Source organism: Megachile rotundata, chromosome 15, assembly GCF_050947335.1.
Source record: "Megachile rotundata isolate GNS110a chromosome 15, iyMegRotu1, whole genome shotgun sequence".
Taxonomy (NCBI): Eukaryota; Metazoa; Arthropoda; class Insecta; order Hymenoptera; family Megachilidae; genus Megachile; species Megachile rotundata.
In genome coordinates, this window is record NC_134997.1 from 3,705,893 (window position 1) to 3,728,757 (window position 22,865).

The window sequence follows — 22,865 nt, forward strand, 5'->3', positions numbered from 1 at the left end:
ACCACCGGCATCATTCTTTTCTTTTACGCTCGATTCATAGCAATTATACCGAACTTCATTCGCTCTTTCTGCATCTTCGCCTTCCCCACTCCGTGGTCAGATCCATAATGAACATCGTTCCCATTCATAGATTGTTCGAAGACAAAATAGCGACAGCTGATTGATCCAACGATTCTCGAAAATGCATTGACGCTAACATACATTATTATTTATGTTAATAAACACAATAGTTGTGATAGCATCAGGGTATTGTGATCAATGTAACTATTACGTTAGTAAATGTTATGTTAATTTAGTCAGTAGTAATCGTGGTAAGTACACTTTAGCACTAATATTTGTAATATGAGGAGAAAACGCAAAGAAACAACATTGGAAGAAAGAAAAATTGTTATATGGTTACATGAAAGAAGGTAAATCATATAGGAATATATCAGAAATACTACAAAGAAGTCGGTCGACTGCATAAAGCAGGGGTCGGCAACCTATGACCCGTGGGTCATCGAGTGACCCATTTGGTAATTTCAAGTGACCCACTTTAGTTCCGAAAATAAAGTATAAGATTGTAAGCTTTGTATGTGTGTGTGTGTGTGTGAGTGTGCGTGTCCGTCGCATGGTGCATCGAGAAGCATCGAGAAGGATCCCGAATGTTCTGGAAGCGTGGCGATCGGAAAACGGAATAAACAATTGAGAGCTAGGGCTTCCAGAGCCTTCGATATAGAAAATAATAAAAGACGCGAGGACGCGCGCCTCGGGGCATTATGTCGCGAACTGTTGTCGAAATCGCTCGTGGTACCTCACAAGATATACAAACATTTTTTTCTTTTTCCCAAAAAATTTTTGTCGCAAAGTTATGAACGTACCAAATTTGAATCCATTATAACATATAAAAATATCAGTTAAAACCCCACCCCCGCCTGACTGGATATGGAATCGGCCGATAGTATGCGGAATGCAGCGACATTGTCCGAACAAATTGTACCATTTCTGGACGCGCGCGTCGTTATCTCAGTTGTATGTCAGTTATAGTTATAGCACGTGTAATACAGTAGCACAATAATATTAACCTAGTGACCTAATGAAATAAATATTATTATTTAAAAAAATTACCATGAACAAACAAAAAGCAAAAAAGAGATTATTTCAAGATGTGTGGACAGAAAAGTATGGGTGTATCGAAAATGGTGACAAATTGATATGTACTTTATGTACAGATATAATTACCGCCAGGACTTTTAATATTGAGCGACACTGTTCTTCAAAACATAAAGATGTGAGTGAAATGGCAAATGAAGATAAATCTGAATACATTGCTAGACGTTTATTAAATTTTGGAAAAAAAAATAAATTCTTAAAGAGTTTTGTTACCAGCAACAATCACGCTACGTCTGCCAGCTTTGTTGCAGCTCTTAGCATTGGTACCAACGGAAAACCATTTACAGACGGCGAGTTTTTGAAAAATACATTCATAAATTGTTCCGTTCCGAACACTTATTTAATGACTTCGCAAATAAAAAACAAATAATTGAGAGAATCAAAGAAATGCCATTGTCAGCTAGAACAGTCCAGCGTCGCGTTGAAGATATGGCCAAGAATATTGATGAACAGGTCAAAAATGATTTGTTATCTTGTGACATAATTAGCATTGCAGTTGACGAAAGTACCGACATAAATAGTATTGGTAGGCTTGCAATAATTATTAGATTTGCATCAATAAATAGCTCGAATGTCAATGAAGAACTATGCGTTCTTGCTTCAATGAATGACACTACCAAAGGCACTGATATTTTTCGTCAAGTACAAGAGTTTACAAATTTCAAAAATGGACAAGTATTGGATTTAAAAAGTAAATTGTTTTCCATAACAACTGACGGTGCTCCAAATATGAGAGGAAAAACTGTTGGATTTGTAAAACTAATGGAAAATGAACTTGGCCGTTCACTTTTATCGTTTCGTTGTATCATACATGAAGAAAATTTATTTGCAAAGGCATCTACACAACAACTTAAGAATGTAATGGAAAAAGTTGTTAAGATCGTAAACATGATAATAGCGCGACCAGCATTAATACACAGGCGCTTTAAAGCTTTTTTGGAGGAAATTGAATCGAAATATGGAGATTTGTTATTACATTCTGAAATATAATGGTTAAGTCGGGGCAAAGTTCTTAATAGATTTGTAGAGTGTTTTGATGATATACAAATATTTCTTCACGAAATCGGTGAAAATGATCTCGAACTCAATGATAAACAATGGTTTTTAAGACTTTTGTTCTTAACAGACATAATGAACCATTATAATGATTTCAACGTACGACTCCAAGGAAATAACCACACAATTTTGAAAATGTATGAGGAATGGAAGAGTTTTACTTCAAAATTGATATTATTTGAAACTGACATAAAAACTAAAAAATTTCATTTCTTTCCCTTGTTAAAAAGGGAACATGAAAAAGAAAATATCGATGAACGCAATCTAAATATGTTCGAAAGTTGGATTTCGGTCATTAAAAGTGAATATGAAAGTCGGTTTCAAAGTCTTAAGAAACATGGAGAAATGTTTACATTTATAATAAAGCCCGATGAAATAGAAGAAAATATTATAAATTTGCAATATTTTAGATTTTAGATTGATTTTAAAAGTTCAACATTATGGACGGATAAATTCAAGAAATTGCGGAACGATTTGGAAAATACAGAAGATAATCATTTTCTCATGACATCAACATGTTGGGCATCACTTCCTACGAGGTTTTCATCATTAAAAAAAATTGGCTTTGCCATTTTGTCCACATTCGGGTCCACTTATAAATGTGAGCAAATATTTTCACAAATGAAATTTATTTTAAGCAAAAACAGGAGCAGGTTAACTATTGAAAATTCAGATGCTTGTGTTCGACTTAAAACGACTAACTATAAACCAGACTTGACTAAATTGACGTCACAAGTTCAACATCAGGGGAGCCATTGATATCGTAGAGAAAGTTTATAAATAAAGTTTATTCAACTATGTTCGTAATTATTTTCTTAATAAAATATATCTTATTATTTACTAAAATGCTGTTTTAATACGAAAATATCTCTGACCCAAACGTCTCTTTAATACTCGCATTTTGATTTTGACCCGCGGCCAAAAAAGGTTGCCGACCCCTGGCATAAAGTATCATAAACAATCGACTGAACTATTAAAGAAAAACCAGATACCAGTGCATTTAAAATTGCATCATACCTAAAAGAAGATATGCTGAAGAAAATTCGCCCTAAAACAGTACAGAGTTCTGCATCGGGCCAGATATAACAGTAGAGTTGCAGGGAAAAAAACCACTCATACGCAAAGTAAACGAAAAAAAGAAATTAGAATTTGCATAACAATACATATGTACAATACTAGCGACGACTTTTGGAAAAACGTAGTATTTTCCGACGAGACAAATTTAATATTTTCGAGTCAGACGGTAGTAAAAAAGTATGGCGGAAAGCTAATACTGAATTGGATTTCAAAAATATGCAACCGATGAAGAAACACGGAAGTGGTAGTGTGATAGTCTGGGTATATATTGTTGCTTCTGAAAGCGGTAATTTAGTAATAATAGATAAAATAATAAACAAACATTTATATTTAAATATTTTAAAAGAAAATGTACAAAGTAGTGCACTTTCGAGTCTAAAAAGATGGGTTTGTATGTTTGAGAAATAGCATCTGTAGTTATTACTTCTTGGATTTTTATCAATTACTCTTGTTAAAGAAATTTGAATCATGGCCTATGTGTTTATATCTGCTTCATAAAAAAAGTTTTGGTATTTGCGCCCCGCGACTGAGGAAAAATAACTCAATCTTTCCGCCGAGATAACTAGTTCCCAGCAGAACAATTGAATGTCTGCTTTTTCACTGAGGGAGCACTCAACCTATTCGCCGGGATAACTTTTTCCCCCATTATTATTGAGACAACTGAATGTCCATTCTTGTTACCGAGTAAAAGCTCCTCATTCTTCCCACCAGGTGAATTAGTTTCTCCATCATCATCGAATCAATTGAATGTCCGTCCGGTATTTTCAGGTATTGAAATCTAAACAAAATGATACCTTGGACCATCGTATCGCTCACCCATTGGTGCTAAAGTTGATAGTTTAAAAATTATGTCATCATTGCCCTCCTGATTCTCGATTTGGAGCGCGTTCATGATATTTATTTGATCTAAACTCTGACTATTGCTATTGCTTCTTTTTCATCAGCAGTAAAAGATTCTTCATTATTTGAATCATTTGTTTAAATTAATTTCTTTTTCTGCATTATTAGTCTTAATTTGTTTGTACACATCTATAACTGATACTGTTTCCTTATTTAGATCAGCGTCCCCATCCACTTCTGAAGTACCTTTTAAGGGCACTTCAGACAAAGACTAGAAAATGAAAATATGGATGGCAATGAAGATGATAAAGCTTCAACATGAATAATTCTGAATTAATTTCAATTGGATTCCTAGATAGAGCGTCAGCATTAAAATGAACATTTTCGGGTTTTTATAAATTATATCATATTCATATTCACTAAGTTTGATGCGCGCTGACATAAGTGTTGAAGTTGAATCTTTAACATTATGTAACCAAATTAAAGATCTATGATTTGTAACTAAAGTGAAATGTTTGCCATGTAAATATGGTTGAAAATGCTCTACTGCAAAAATAATTGCTAACATTTCCTTCTCTACATATAGTAGCACAGTGAATTTCAGTTTGGCTTGAAGTTCAATATGCATAAGTAACTGGAAAATATTTAACAATTGCGCTCTGGCTCAAAACAGTTCTTACAGCAAATTTTGAAGTAACAGCTGTTACTACAACAGGTCGCGAAACACTAGGAAATTATTCCGAAAAAAATTATACGTTGTGAAGTCACAAAAGAATTTTGTACCTTTTATTGCTATATAAATAGTACGTCTTTCTTGAGAAGTCGAATAAGTGAATGAAACGTCTACAATACCCCACTAATCCTGCAAATTACATTTCTTTTGGTTCTAGGAATTGGAAATAGTTTGACAGCTACTACTTTCGCGGGATCAGATTTAACTCTTTCCATTGAAATATGATGACCTAAATATATTAATTCTTTTTGAAGAGAATGCCATTTTTCTGGTTTTAAAGAAAATCCAGTACTTTCTAACCGAGTAGGAAGAGTTATTAACTTCCGTACATTTCTTTTAAAGGATTAATATACATTATAATGTAATTGTAAATCTGCACCCATATAAATAAATCTCATATATAGTTAACAAGTCAAAAAATAAAGTCAACAGTAGCATTTCTTATGGGTGCTGTTTCCTCGTCGTTTTTACCCGTTTGTACCGCATTCATTTTTGTTTGTACCTCAAGGGGTTCGTCTGTTCCGACTTCCAAAAAACACACTAAGAAATTATTTCTTCGTATCTATGGTCTCAGGATCTGGTCCGCATCATGCACTTGTCAAGTGACAAACCACCTCCGGCGGAATTCTAACATAAATCAGTTGCAGATGGGTTAGTTACCTTTCGACTCGTGCTTTGACATCTAAAAAACGTTATTATCGCACATAAATAAATTCATTATGCAAATTGATAGGTTGTTTCAGTCAATGCATTCGAGAACACAGGAGTTCATTTTAAATTATTCATATTTTTTATGTTTATTTTATTCCGAGCTGGCCTTAAAATATTCTAAATATGTTGCAGTTTAAAAATATGTTTTAGTTTCCACTAAAATTACAAGGTAATTTTGGAAGGTAAGTTATCATAGATTATTGAAATAAAGTGCTATAAGTTTAAAACAAGGTCAACATTTCTTCGTATGTTTCTATGTTCCCTGTTCATTACTCAAGTAATTATACTGCCATATGTTATAAAACACTTTAATATGTACGAAATAAGTTAACACCTATAATTTTGTTATCTTTTTGACTGTGTAAATTAAAAAACCACGTGAGAGAAATAAAAATATTTTCAAGAAATTATTAATAATATACCATTTGTTTATTATCTAAAATAATCAACATATATGAACAATGTAGATAAATGATTTTAATTTTGACAGTAAAAAATCTTATTTTGACTTATGATATACTTTGTATTCAACATAATTAACATCAACTTGCATTTTATAATAATGTGTAATTTTTTAAATAAAGACAAAATTAAATATAAAATATTGAGCAGTAACAAATCTGTTAATCTCTTCATATGATATTTAAAAAATTGTGAATATAACAAATTATAAATATATATGTTTTCAAAAATTATGCTACATAGTAAAAACAAAAAAAGGAGAAAATGAATGGTTTATAAATGTTCTTTTTTCTAAAACTAACTTTTTATTCTTCTCTTCTTTAAATTTCTCATTATTGTATTCAATATGATTTAAATTATCTTATTTCATTGATACTTTTTTGTATACCTAATTATATGCTAAGAAAGGCTACACATAATTATAACTATAAGAAACAATAAACAATAAAGATTAATAACAAATAATTTACATTGATTCAAATAAACCGTTAATACCTCTTACACCGATATATGAATACCGTTGGAATAAATAAACTCACGTAAGTTTTATCTTTTCCAATTTAACATTTCATAAAAAATAATTTGGTTCTTTTCCATAGAATAAAGATAAAATTATTTGTATGTATACATTTTATACTTATGATAGAACAATTACACTGTACAACAAATTTTTGCCTTTTTTATGTTTTGCAATAAATAATACATAATTCTCGTAAATTTTCATACACTAATAACTTATCTGAAAATCGTTCTCTACCTTAGTTTTTGAAAAATTCTATCTTGAATAACAAATCAAATCTTCGACAAATGCTGTTTTGAGAAAATAACTATTTGAACTTTGGAAAATAAATTTAAACTTTATAAGTATATATACATAATCATAAAATTATAAGTATCTAAACTTTCTTCAAACAATCTTTTGAACAAGTAAAACATCTGACAGTTACTAATTTTCTTAAATATTTTTTACTTTATTTTAAAAGTTAAAAATCTAGAAACAAAATTTCTATACAAATTGTTCATAAGCTGAGGATAATCAAATATGTAATCGATACATACAAATCTACAAGAACTATTTATTAGTTATTGCAAAATGTAACACCTGTTGAACAGTGTTATTATCTAATCTTTAAACTGGTTATAATATTTGGAATAAAATATGTTCCAGAGTATAATTTTATATATAAAAAGTCTTCTTAAAGTATGTATTACAACCTTAACTGGGTGAATTCAATTAGCAACATTTAAAATTTTTTAATACATTATATTACAGACTAGACAAAATTGTCTTCAAGAATTTCTTTTGTTTATTATTTTTCTCCTAAAACTGTATCCAATTATTGAAACCTGAGATCTTTTACTTTAAATTTCGTCATATAATATTTTCGCTTTCCATATGAGTATTAATTATATTTTCTTCATCCTCTGTGCGTATTAATTTTTTATTTGTTATACGAATAAGTTATTTTTATTGTAATTATCACTTACAAATAAATTAGGTTCAACATTAACATTGTTTTCTTCTTTAAGCAAAGAACCAATAATTATGATTATAATATTATTGTATCAATTTCCGATAAATTTACGATATTAAACATTAAAAGTTATATGCATTTTTATTTCTCTATCAGCAATGTATATCAATATAAATATTCTATCAATATAGCTCATGTTGTGGTTTTATACCATTCAGCGCTTTCTGGCGTAACTTCCTGTTTCTCTAATTTGAACGCCATTGTCTAATAGTGCTATCATATTATGATTCATGCAACACTTTTCTGTATGACTCATGTTTGAAAACAGTTTCGATTGTAAAAGTAACCAGTTGCCAGCGGAAATCGCTAACTGAGAATGATATAGACTATTGATATCACTTCATCAAATATATTCATGTTTAGTTATTTTTTTATCTTTCACCAAAATACAGTCATTAATCAATAACATATATATAATTATAACAAAAATTAAAAATGATTCATGAAATATTATGAAGTACTTTCCTTACAGGTTACATTCTGGAATAAAAAGTATTTTTTATAATACAAAATTTCAAAAATGAACAGAAATTATCTTACAAAAAGAGCTACTAGAATTTCAAATGCTCTTCCCTCGCCTATATATTTTGAATTTAAAGTAATTCAGATCATAGTGTTCTTTCAACTTATCATTACATTCTAATGAAGTTAGCTCTAAAAATATAATTAGAAATAATAACGTCAAGCAAAGGATAGCAGTTATCTGCATTGATAATGATAATGAAGAAATTGCTATTGATAAAAAATGTTTATGAGTACAGCATGATAATTTAAAGGAAAACTGAAAAAAAATCGTTTCTGGCATCTAACATCCTGGGAAGGTACTTCCCTTACAAAGATATTTTATTAAATCATTGTATGTAATATTGCAAATATAGATAAATACATCAATGAAGGAAATTATTTCTGAATATAAACCTGAATATCATTTACATTATTAAGTTCATCATATCTTAAACTATACCACAAGATTTTCATTTTTTCTACGTTGTGGCAATATACATACCTTCATATCTTATTGAACGATTATAGAAATAACACATAAAGTATTGAATTAATATGCACTGCAATTTATTAAAGAATTATAAAAAAGTCAATACTGGAAGAGTTGACAATGATATCATACATTTATAGATTCTATTGTTAAACAAAATAAAATCGATAATTAGATCCCAACGTACATTGAATTTAACATTATTTACTGCAATATATGGATTTCCGCTAGTAACCATTTTAAAAGATACCAAATGCATATGTAAATTAGTGTACAATAGTACTGTATATGTTTTTCTTTGGAAAATTAATAAATGAAATGCAAGTAAAAAGGCACTATATCTGAGTATGGGAAACAATCAGGTATTTAGGCCTCCCTAATCTTTTCTCTATCAGTTCCAATAAATCACAGATTTCTCACTAAAGAAGTTACGCCGCTGCGCATGAACAACTTCCATTCCATTCCATTACATACATAAAATCTTACTCATTCAATATTAAACATATGCATGTTAAGAAAAAAATTAGTGTGAATTACAAACAGCCACTTTTAAACCCGTTATAGTGGTATTCAATAATATATTGGAAGCATAAAGAAATATATAATTGTACATCATTTTATAAACTAGAATAGAACCATTACACTATGAACAATCAAATCTTTCGTTTCAACATTAATTATGCTTGACTAGTTGTGGGAAAAATGATCAATTGGCAAAAGAATGTTCAATTGTTCCACGCACAGCACACCATACTGTTTCCAGAAATGATAAATATTTCATTGTTATTCCACATTTACATAAAAAGACCGGTGTTGCTTTATATTGACTGCTAAGGATGACATTTGTTTAATGATCACTTCATTAAACAGGTGTTTCATGATCAGTCTCTTCAATTCTTCCCAATCTCCATGCATTTGGATCTCCTGCTGCTGCAATGCAATAATACGAAAAACTTTTTATTTATATTACATAACACAAATTAAAATATTTGAAATTATAATATATTTGTAATACAAGAATTATATATATATACAATCATAATAATGTACATGTTTATACAAATGCATTATAACATATTCAAATTTATAAATCTATAACATTATAATTTGAATTAATTATGTAAACACAATAGAAATAAAATATTACATGAACTTTATAAAAACAATCATGACAAAAACAAGGGAATATTACATAATTATACATTCATCACTATAATAATAACATCTACATACAGGGTGTTACCTGTAACGCTACTCACGATTTTTCTCCCACTTGCAGCCACCTTACGAAAAAAAGTTTGCAACAATATTTGCAGGGTATGAAGTGCACAATAAATATTAGTAAAGCAAATTTTGAAAACAGTTTGTTCTCTTGGCAAAGTCAAGGTCACCTTGGGTTTTTTAAATAGGAACATACATTTTTTTTTATTCATAGCTTTAGAGGACATCGAGACGAATTCAAAACATATATTACATGATATTTTTATTAACATATTACTCGATTTACAGAAATGGAAATGTGAAATGAAAGGCCGGAATATTACGCGATGGAAGGCGGCATACATTTTGAACATGTAATTAAATAAAGTGTATTTTTCTCGCATTCTAGTCGCGTGTTTACATTCAGTAATCTCTTTGGAACCAAATAATGGTTACACTACCAAAGTCAAAAGCTAAGTACTTCACATTTCTACTTCTGCAAATCGAGTAATATGTTAATAAAAATATCATGTAATATATGTTTTGAATTCGTCTCGATGTCCTCTAAAGCTATGAATAAAAAAAAATGTATGTTCCTATTTAAAAAACCCAAGGTGACCTTGACTTTGCCAAGAGAACAAACTGTTTTTAAAATTTGCTTTACTAATATCTATTATGCACTTCATACCCTGCAAATATTGTTGCAAACTTTTTTTCGTAAGGTGGCTGCAAGTAGGAGAAAAATCGTGAGTAGCGTTACAGGTAACACCCTGTATACAAAAGAAAATATATTACTATCAGAATAGTGCACATGACACATACAGGGTGTACTATCGACTTTACTAATCTGTCATTTCTTAAAAACTCGTCAAAATATTGATGTAAACTTTCTTTTTAATTTTACTGAATGAAATACTCTGTTATGTTTTACAATAAACACGGCTGTTAATTTATTAACAAAAAAAAAAATGTTATCGCTTATAATTTTGCAAGTAATCATTTTGTTACTACATTAATAAATATTTAAAAGTTGATGCAAATCATTTAAAATATACGATAAAGAAAATGATATCATAATTTTCACATAATTATTTTTCAATGAAAGTAAGATTGTTGCAAGAGGGATTTTAGGTATACTTTCTTGAAATATAAATACATATATGGTATACCTAAAAGGTTGAAATAAAAACTTTATGCACCTTTATTAGTAATTCTCTATCATGCAGAATGTTGAGAAAACTGAAAAAAAAAATGTATAGCAAAATTATGTACTTCTTCTTTTCTATTTTAAAACAAAATTCTCTTTTGCGTGAATAGGGCTTAAACAAACAACTAAGTAGACTAACGATAGACCTTTGCATGTAAAAATATGCGATGATCACGAAGAGCACGCGCAGACACGAAGGAGCAGAGCAGACTTTACTCATCAAAATAGGTTCTATCACATTCAACAACCTTCTCCCAACACATAACCTTGAGTGGTTATGAATGAACCGCCATTTATTACTTGTTAAGAAGTTATAAAGAAATCAAAACTACAGTATAGAGGATTTTATACAAATGAATGTCAACTATTACGGACATTTTCCATATGATATTAGTATACTAACTAGTTCTAAGCAGACCCTAAGGCCGCACCGTAAGGAACATAGGCTTTTATGGCCAATACTGCTTTTATACTTTTACAGGCGTAAAAACTTCATTCTAAATAAAATATTTAGAACTTTTGGAAACATTGGGATTTTTTAAGAAACTCAGAAAATAAAAATAAATTAAATTATTTTTTAACAATATTGGCCATAAAAGCCTATGTTCCTTACGGCGCGGCGTTGATCATAACCGCGTCACGCTCATACCTGCAACGCATACAATAATTATTAAGAAATCAATTAACGGCATATGAAGAGGTATAAAATCGCTAAAATAATGTAAAAGATTGTAAAAATAATGATATTTTAAATAAAAATGATGATTGCCCCTCTTCACAGAAGATAATATTAAATTATATATCTAATAAACATTGCAACAAACAACAAATTCCAAAAACACGTATCCCCTATTTTTGTCTATAGTTCACGTACACAGAGTTGCAAAAAATAAATCAACATTTAATGCAAAAATTTAAACAAAAATTGTAAATTTTCAAAATATTATTTAAACAAATAAAGTTTCCTGAAATTTTTTTTCGCACAAAAATTGCCTATTAAAAGACCAACCATTTACAAAAAAAAAAAGAATCCAATTATCTTCTTTAATTCCGGAAATATTCCCAAAAATATCAATTCCCACCCCCAACTTCGAGGGCTATTTTCACCCCTTCAATATGCACGATTGCCGATAAAAAAAAATACGTGTCAAATATTTTTTTGAGAACTATATCTCACATAAGTTTCACCAAAATCGGCGTGTCGGAGTTGGATACGTTCCCTTGTAAGATCAAGTTATACTCGAAAGAAAAAAAACTGCAGGTCCTTACATTACAAACCTAAACCAAACGAAAGGAGTTCTACTCACAGTAAACCAAGATAAAATAATTTTAAGAAAAAAAATACGCCGACTTCGAAATGCATTAAAAAGTATAAAATAATTTCTATTTCCTAATGAAGTAATTTCTATTTCATTCAAACATACAATTACGTAACAGATATGAATGAAACCTATTTACTCGTTAGGTAGTATATTAAATACATTTCAACCTTTTCGGAGGCGGCGCAAAATTAAAAGATTATCTTGAACATGTCAACCTTTGGACAGCCGAACATAGGTAAAGCTTGTATAGCTATTTTTTTTCTATACATATAACTCGACAGCACGCCGCGAAGTAGGTGTTAGTGCGTATAGAATGTAACTATAGTCTACCTAGATTCATAGAGTATGCAACGGAAAGACTCGATTGCCGCATATGCTATAAAGATAGAGCCCATCTGCCGCAAATTTGGTAATTCCCGCGTCGTGGGCACCGTTTATAGGTTCTTAGATCCATGGTTTCCATATGCGAACGAAGTCGATTCAATTTCATTTATATCAGAAACGTTGCGAAATGAAGATGTAGTCGTTACATTTACGTATATTACCAGATATATCTATAATGGTTCGTATTCCTTCTCAGGATTTATTAATTTTCAATACGTCATACCACAATCAACTGGTTATTGGCAGCAACGTTTACTGAGGTATTTTTAATTATGCGCCGCCTCCGAAAAGGTTGAAATGTATTTAATATACTACCTAACGAGTAAATAGGTTTCATTCATATCTGTTACGTAATTGTATGATTGAATGAAACAGAAATTACTTCATTAGGAAATAGAAATTATTTTATACTTTTTAGTGTATTTCGAAGTCGGCGTATTTTTTTTCTTAAAATTATTTTATTTCACGCTTTTTAGTGGAATGGGGAGAATTGTATACGATACTGTGAGACAGTTCGTCCGGGCTTTTTTTTTTGTCTGCGTAAATGCCATGAACATAATTAAGTAAAAGACAATATGGATATTTGTTTTTCAATTTTTTTTTTCGCTAATATCTCGAAAACTAAAGCTTTCCGTCAATTATGCATAAGGAAAAGGTTGTCCAGAACCATGCCCCTGACAACATATTAAAAGGACATTAAAATCGTTCGAAGTTGACTTCAAAAGTTAATAACAATTTTTCGCTAATATCTCGGAAACTAAAGCTTTCCGCGAAATTTGTATAGGAACAAAATTGTTCAGAATCATGTCCGTGATAAGATATTAAAAGCACACTAAAATCGAGAAAAGTTTATTTCAAAAGTTGCCGGTTGTCTTGCAATAACAATACTTTGCAATTAAAAAATGAAAAATTTTTTGATAATGGTACCAATGGGGAGTCAGAACCTACCAGATGCAAAAGGTTTCGTTCCGATCGGTCCATCCAGCTAGGCGTAATCGGCGAACATACATAGAAAAAAAAAGAACCAAAAAAGATATACTGATCGAATTGAGTAACCTCCTCCTTTTTTGAAGTCGGTTAAAAAATAAATAGAGAACTGGCATGAGAAAATGAGACACCTTAACTTCTCTGACACGAGAAAATCCATGAATTATGTGAAGGTGTACCAACCATTTTGAAAAGAAAACAAATGTTTTACAAATTTGTGAAATATGTTCTTACTAATCTTAATATATCCTTATTAACACGTTCCGTGCCGGACCGTTTTTTCAAGACTTGCCGTTCAGACCGCGTGCGGCGCATACGCCCCACGCGGCACGGAACGTGTTAAGCTAGTGAAAAATCCTTTCGATTCTGTCAGAAAAAGAGAAAATAACCACCTAAATTCTTTGCTCAAAAATACTAGTTTCCGAGAATTTAATTTAAATATTTAATATCTAGTTTCCGAAATATTAAAGAAAATGTGTTTTCAACCCCAAACTTTGAAGGCTATTTTCACCCCCTCAACATAAATGTCAACAAGTATAAAAAAATACGTGTCAAATAATTTTCGAAAAGCTACCACATATGCAAATTTCATTAAAATCCGCGTGTAACACCTGTGATGTCTTTTGTAAGAGGACCACAGAGGTTTAATGGATTTTTCCTGTATGAGGAGAAGCACTTTCAATCTTTGAAGAATGTTATGAAAAAGATGACAAATTGCTTGGTAGAAAGTCATAGATAATAATAAGCAAATGGATCTTCAAAATGAAAAAAGATGGAAGGTTGGTCGTCGGAAGGTATCAATACGACAAGAATATAGACTTCTAAAAATTTTTCAGTCCAGTGATGGACGTTCTCTCTTTAAGGTTACTTATTGCTTTAGCAGCAGAGCAAGAATACCATATGAGAGTGGTTGTGTCAAAACTGCATTTTTCTATAGAAAATTAGAAAAGAACATTTTCGTGAAGAAAGCAAAGGCCAGGAAGCAGAAAAAATGGCTTCTGGAAAAATGGTTTGATTCAACTTAAATCAGATCAATGCATTTTGAAAGAGAAAAACGGCTAGATTTGCGTCATTATTATTACTCATAGCAAACAATGTTTCAGATAAAGTTGAATGGTTTTGAGAGGGACATGTGCTGGTGGTATATTTTTTTTGTAGGTGGACGTGTAAAGGACATATGAAGGTCATTAATGTTTTTTTAAATGGAATCATATATTTTTTATTGCATCAGTTGATACGCCTTCATGTTCTTTACAAAAAAGTATTAATTTATTTCTGTGAAAAAATCATTAGTTTAGGAGATATTTCAATTCCAACTTGTTAGGAAATCGTGACTTTCTCAATATTATGAATTGCCAATACGACTCTCATAATTATTTAACTTCGTCTGAAACATTGTTTGCTATAAGTAATAATAATGACGTAAATTTAGATGGCAAAATGTGTGTGACCCACCCTGTATATTGTTGTATAATGGCTCGGCGATCTGCTGGTGTTCCAAAAAATAGTCTGCGCTCACAACTTTTTTATACAGAAGCAGAGTATGTAACACCTGCAGAATGTAGCAGGGAGGTCAAGCGCATCAAAATCTTATTGCAAGAATTGACTTCAAAAAGGTGAAGACTGTACTCTACATAGATAATATGGGTACAATTCAAATAAAACCTGGACAGCTAGTGAGAAAAAGCAAACATACTAATATAGATAGATATAGATGTAGATAATAATCTATCATAGATAATCTGTATCTCTTTCAAAGCTATAAATGCTGATATGCCCCTTTCAGTTAAATAGCTGTAATAACATTATTAAGCCATCATTTATTTTTTTTATATTAAAGTAGACCTCAACATATTAAATGACTGTAATCTCTACATTATGTTATATTTCTTCATTCTTTAAATAAGCATTGTTCCTTTAAAAGGGAATGTTGAATACAAAGTAGCAATATTCATTTTATGCACGTGTGTAAGTTGACACATTGTAGAGAAGAGAAAGTGAACAACAAAAAAGAATAAGTAGTAAATATCCAGAAAACACAAACCTCTTATGTGTGATCTTTTTTCGATCACTCCTGAGAGTGACTTTTACCAGACATAAAAAATTCTACTACACTAAAGTTATCCCTTTTTTCCCGTAAAAAGTAAACCATATAACTATTTTTAATATAATAAATACTTTAAAAAATTGACAAGAATAGAAAATGTGGAAGAAAATAGAAAAGACTTCCCTTGATCACAAATAAAACTTATTTACGCACAGCAAAGATCATCTAATAAGTTGTTACAGAATTAAAAATCAAGATTAAGAATAGCTCCAACAGCTTATCATTACATATTTCCAGGATGCGAATATTACGTAGCAATAAAACATTAATAACAGTTGAAAAGGTTATAATGAAACCTATTTCGTGAAGATTATTTTGCAATCGTGTTACTGCATTTTCTTTTATCAAATAAGAAATGACAGAATTTTCTGCATAACGCGATATGTTCGGATAGAATTAATTTTCTGCACTCGAATCTAACTTCAATACAGTTGCATATGAATACAACGTATGGAAGTTACATAATAAAATCGAAAGAATATTTTCAATAAAACGAGTTATTCTTTTATATTATATTTCATGAAATATGCAAATCAAATTGTATTTCCAAATGCTATACATTTTTTTCAGCTCATTATTTGATAACATTGTATAGATATGGCTGACTGATTTTTGACAAATAATGTTTATAAATTTACTAATACAGTTGAAATAACAAGTACTGTAATGCCGTCAATGATACACCTAAATAAAAAACGTTAACATCGTTTGATGTCTTTGAGATAAAAATGATTCCAATATGACAAACTTGTGTTATTGACTTTACAATATAATATGCAGAATCAAGATAATGTAAAATTATATTGTTATATGTTCCATGATATCTTTTTTCCTGGAAAAATAATATACCTTATTATTTAAATTATTCAATTATGATAAGTTTAATATACTTTATTACAGTACTTTGTAAGTAAAATATTTTATTAATACAAAATGAAACATATGAACCAAAATGTCGATATTGTTGCATAATACTAAAGTCATATTTTATTATACAATAATCCTTTTTTGTTAAATACTTATAAAACTATTCTAACTGTGTTGTATGTATATCATCCTTCTTTTGAGAGTACTGTTATCAAATTTCATCTCATTTTCTGGAATAAGATCATTGGCAAATACAGAGTGTGGCAATAACTATTAGCACCTTAAATATCTCAGAATCTGTAAAACTCAGAGACAAATTAGTGTAACCGAAATTGTACGGTACGAAGGGGTCTATTGTACGAGTGGAGGCGCCTCGAAGTTAGGAAGGTCATCTCTATTAGTTTCAATGGAACAGTATATTTTTTGACTCATATTCTGATAGAGTAACACACGAGTAATACGCGACTACATATGTACGTTCAGCATACGAACAGACTCCATCTCTTAAAATGTGACGATATCCTCCATGAACAAAAACCATACCTTCCTTTTTCGCTATTGAATAACGCATTTCAGAAATTTAAGATTTACTTCGCTCAACAGAGATTTTCATAAACGGCTAACCATAGTACGTACAGATGAAGTATACATATAACGTGAGTGAATATTTATTTTCATTCAACAACCTATAATAAGAGATTACAAGTCAGAGATGAAGTAATATCAACAACCAAAAACAGCACGAAAGTGTTTAACCATTTCTTAAAAGTAAATTATTTTCCATCACAATTGGCTTAACCCAGACCATGAATGACCTTCCCAATAGATCATTGTATTTGATCATTTATAACTGATCATTTATATTTATATTTATATAATCCCTTGATATACCCTACCAAAATGTAATTAAAAAAATATGCCGTTCTATTAAAAAAACAGAGATGACCTTCATATCTTCGAAGCGCCTCCACTTGGACAAAATTTAGAATCGCTATATAATAAACCCCTTTGTACCATACAATCTTGTTACACTGATTCTTCTCTGAGCTTTACATTGGAAGAAATATTAAAATAGTAGTCATCATTTCCGACCCGTAAGTTGAGAAACTCTGCTCTATTATTCAATATGTATCTCTTATCACTTTTACGCTTTCTAACATTTATACATATACACATGCCAAAAAGGTAGTTGATGGTATTTATGTAATATATCAAACAAAAACTAAAATAGAATGCATTACAATTCTAAATACTATGACTCCACCCTAGACCACTTCTTGAAGCATTTTACAACCGCATTATATTGTGACTATAATAATATGTTCGCACTATAAACATTATGTTTTAAAAACTAATTACAATTAATTATACATTAAAGGTTAATGAACTCATTTTAAAGAGTACTACTAAATAATTTTACAAAAATATACATATTTCCACTTTAAACAGTAATTAGCCTTTGTACCTTTTGAAATAAGAATGTAAAAATAATTCGTTATCACAGGAACATTCTTTCAACTTTACCATATAGTCTTAATGCAAACAACTTTTTGTATCGTTAACAAAATAAGAGAGGTCTATCGTTTTAGCACTGACACCCTGTATATGTTATGCATATTAATAATATATTATTGATGTACTCCTATATAGTATTAATTATTTCTGCAGCTAAGGCAATCGCACAAACATGTATGAAAACTAGCTATTTTTCTGTTTTTGTATTAAATACTAGTTGAGACTTTACTTTGCACAACTGATATTTCGTGACATAAAAGAAAAACGCATCACGATATTTGACAATCACATGGCAAAATGGATTTATCTTTTCTATAAAATCTGATAGTAATAGTGTAACAAGTGTCGATCAAATTATTGGAATAAACAGAATATAAACCAAAAGTACATAAACACAAAGACAACTCACCTGAAAACAATAACCAGAAGAAAATAAATGAAGTTACCCAATGATATTTGTATTATTTTATGGACATCCATTGCAGAAATATAACATACATCGCGTATAAATTGTGCGAAGTAATTGCACAGTTTGTGTCACAGGAATGTTACAAGGAAGATTGAACGTTGCTGTTTTGCACAGGATGTAAGGTAGGTATACATAAGTGATTGATGTGATGCAAAGTGTTGTTCAGCACTTCCTGAGTTGTGTACAGCAGCGGCATTCTCTCTTCTATCCAAAGCAAAATTAAAATTGATGCAAAAATTATAAAAAGAGTGTCCTGTATTGCATAACAAATATGGAAATGTATATCATTAGTTTCATACTTCATGCAAGAGCATGCACCAATCATGCAAAACAAAATCCATAATATATTTGTTATGTACTCTGCAAATACTTATATTAAAATATATAATTAAAAATGTCAATCTTTATATCATTACTGGAAGTAACCATTTAAAAAATCTTATATTAATTAGTGTTTTTACATAATGTAACCAGATAAATATAATATCATAAATATATTTATTATTGTCAATTCTAAAAACGTACATTAAATTTCATATAAATTTAATTAACAGTCTTAATTATACAAATATTTTGTTTCAAATTGCTTACAAATAAGTTGGAATTCCTATTAATAACACTCAATAGCAACATACATCAATAATGAATAGAAATGATATTTTAATTTTTTTACTTTAATATTTGTATTTTGAAAAGGCTATAAACAGTTCATTAGATTTTGAAATTAACAAGCTATAAACTACATTCAAAATTGTTTAGTTTGTCGAGTTAGGAAAAGTAAACTTCAATTCTCTATCAATATAAATTTCATTCTTTGAAAATAATTTTCCAAGATTTTATCAGTTTTCAACTAATTTAAACGATGATCCAATGTTTTACCAGTGTATTATGAAAACTCTACCAAAGTTAAATGCAAAAATTATATCACTTTTAAAAAACATGGATGCAGAACATAAAGACTTGAATTTTAGGTAAGTGAGTCTAAACATACACCGGTATTTAGCAGATTAATATTTGTAAAAAGTACTGAATTCAATATTTTATAAACATATAAAATTATATTCATACATTTATAATCACTTCTTGGCAATAGTCTTTTCATGTTCAAATCATTATGTGATAGCCCTCTACTAATTACAATTAAGTAAAGAAAGTTATTTTTGACATAAAAAGTCAAGATTATTGACAATATTAAAATGTACGTCTCTAGAATTATATAAACATATATAATAAATTATATAAACACATATAATAAATTCCCATTACAAATTGTAATGCAAATGAAAACCAGTCATTCCGTATCAAATCAATCACTTTCTGTCATTAATATCAAAAATTTTATTCTAAATAAAATATTGTATAAACTTAATAGAAATTTGATTAACAAAGAGTGCAAATTCAATTTTTTAATCAAATTTGAAACCAGTAAAATAATAATTCAAGCCTGTACTAATTTCGCGTGCACTACATTATCTGCAAATTTAAAACAAAATCTTTGACATGAATCAATGACTCAGATATATTAAGTTGCTGCATAAATTCTGTCTACTACTTTGTTCATATTAGGAACAGTTCTAGAATTTACGACAAGTTAGAATAAAGATTTTTCTTAATCTCTTAATAAAAAAGTATTCAGAAATTTTGAAACTGGTAATAACTTTTGCTTTGTATTAAATAAATTTAAGAAAATTTTTTGCAGCGTCCAATTAAATACAATGAAAAATTAATTTTATGCAATAATGTAATGAGAAAAAACTATAGATCAAATCCAGATAATATTTTTCTGTAGCTTGCATGGAATAATTTATCATAAACTGCAGAATTCAAATACAATCATCAACTCTAATTTACACTGCAATGTTACGCTAATTGTATATTATCAACTAGGTTGTATATTATCAGACTGCAATGATATAACACAGATTACTTTATAATTATAGCTTAATGGAAGGAAAGCAAAGAAGACTCTGCTAAGAAATGTGTTAAAGTAAATATGTATGAATTGTTTTTGTTGATCAAGTTTGTCGAAATTGTATTTTACAATTAACAGACAAAGTGTATGCAGTAACATAATAAATATAAGTTTATTAAGTATATATAAAGACACAAAGAAATACGTATCTGACGTAAATATACAATACCAATGTGTGTGCTTACCCCACTATTCTATATACATAAATGTAGTGTTTCATAAGATGTTAAACCTTGTTTCACCTTTTCAGGTAATATGTATATGCATGATTAATTATAAAATTAATTTACACACACACATGTATATATATTATATGTGTAAATTAATGATTTATATACATCTGTTTATAAATAACATAATTAAACAGGATAGCAATTCATTCACATTCAAATGGCATCTCATATTATATCTACTTTATTGTATGTTATTTGTTATATATACTGTGGTTATGTCCTTATTACATTTTATCAAGATTGGCGCGCATGTACACACATTCATACACATGCATGCTTTGAATACAATAACGTAAAAATGTTTACATACAAAAATAAAGATTTATATTTCGTTAAAAATGAGTACATTATAGTGATATTTATTCATATTCTAAAAAATAAGAATAAATCTCCTATAACTGCTTTTAATTTTTTCTCTTTTACAAACAAGAAATTATTGGTTGTACAGTACTTACCTTGAAGTTGGCGACTGATGAGAGCAGTAATACCTTGACTATCGCCAGTCTTTTTTACAACAAAAAGTTTGGTATCAGGATCATTTTCTAAGGCTCCAATACCACCTAAACCAATTACTTGTCCATTTTGTTGTTGGTGGTTGCTAGCAGCCATTGTTTCACTAACCTAAAATTACAACAGGTATAAAAAATAATTGTTAAATAATATTATGTTTCACAAACACTACTACCAATGAAATTATAAATATTAAATTTACTATAATAAAATATATCTGCAATAATATGAAGTACATCTATTTATAATAATTTATTATTTTTATAAAAAAAAAACTTAAAAGATTAAAATTTTATAAAACTGATAAGTTCTATTTGTTTCATTTTTGAAGAAAAGATATATAAAAACGTTTATAAATATAAACATACTTGCATCAATTTTTTTACTACATCTCTCCCCAAAATATGATCAAACACTGCCTGCAGAAATTGATCACTAATTATGCTTAATTTTAACTTGTCTCTATGCCATAATAATATCCTTGATTCTTCCATAGCTGTTATTGATACCTACATATATGTATAGTATTATTTTACATTTCGAAATAATATTCAATTTTGCTTAATTATAGCTAAGTCGTGTGGATAGGGCTGCCGTGTGTATGTGTGCAAATTGCTTCGTGTACAAGAGCAATTAACCAATTCGATAACGTTTTCATTGTTCACACGTTTAAAAGGTTCTAAAATTATATGAATACTCGTGTACCATGTACGTTTCAATTAGATAAGGAATAAATAATTCTTAAATTCCTTAATCTTCCAATTTTTAATCGAAATTGTTAAATTTTCAAATTTTTAAATTCCTATAATTGAAAGTTTGTAAGCCTGAAAATTAAGTAATTAATACCAATAATTGGAAAAACTTTTTTTGTCAACATTGCTCAATGTTAACTCAATAATACTCGCTACTTTAATTATGAATTGTAAATTAATTCCGAAAAGAAATGGTTTTATAACCCTTTTTCCTGGTTTTAAAATGGTACTTTCAAAGGCTAGTATGCTTCTTTTTTTCAACAAAAAGAGCCACATCGCTAATGTAATGTATTTAATTTATCTTCATTTAGACTAGTGTCTTTTTTTCTTTTAATTTAAATTTATACAAAGGCATCTTACATGCACCTGGCGACCCTGTATATGAATAATTGATATTCGACATTTCTGATAGTACAGGGTGATTTCCTCGCAAGTTAAACCAAAGCTACTGCCACTGATTACATCAAGGCAATGACATTAGATTAATGTACACAAACACGTCATATATTAGTCATGTTGATATTATCCGCATTATCATCTGGAATTACCGTAACGACGACGATTGTAAGCGATAATGAGTGCTATTGTACACCTGCATCCACTCGTGAATGTAGAGACATAATATACAATGTTTCTAACGTATAGCAATACAAATTCATGACCATACGTGACATGACAATATATCGTATAATAATCTAGTTACGATGAAGTCAACTTCATATTGACTAATATGATACTAATCTTGAATTTATTTTCGAGAGAATCGCCCTATTTTTCAAG

At 29.5% G+C, this 22,865-nt stretch overlaps 2 protein-coding genes across 2 annotated transcripts in view; one reads left to right on the forward strand and one right to left on the reverse strand.

The window, feature by feature from the left end:
* Positions 1–1,539: 1,539 nt before the first annotated feature.
* Positions 1,540–2,142, forward strand: LOC143265932 (general transcription factor II-I repeat domain-containing protein 2A-like). The gene has a single exon (XM_076540623.1). It carries the CDS (start codon positions 1,540–1,542, stop codon positions 2,140–2,142), a length of 603 nt encoding a protein of 200 aa, XP_076396738.1.
* Positions 2,143–7,628: 5,486 nt separating this feature from the next.
* The window catches only part of LOC100877892 (popeye domain-containing protein 3), a 96,330-nt gene continuing 81,093 nt past the window's right edge, over positions 7,629–22,865 (reverse strand). Inside the window, 3 exon segments of the mRNA XM_076540316.1 lie at positions 7,629–9,490; positions 21,279–21,444; positions 21,702–21,842. Coding sequence (XP_076396431.1) covers positions 9,423–9,490; positions 21,279–21,444; positions 21,702–21,842 — 375 coding nt within the window. The 3' untranslated portion in view covers positions 7,629–9,422.

What these genes read in the sequence shown, in the direction of transcription:
- LOC143265932 (XM_076540623.1), top strand. Translation starts at nt 1,540, where the DNA reads ATGCCATTGTCAGCTAGAACAGTCCAGCGTCGCGTTGAAGATATGGCC.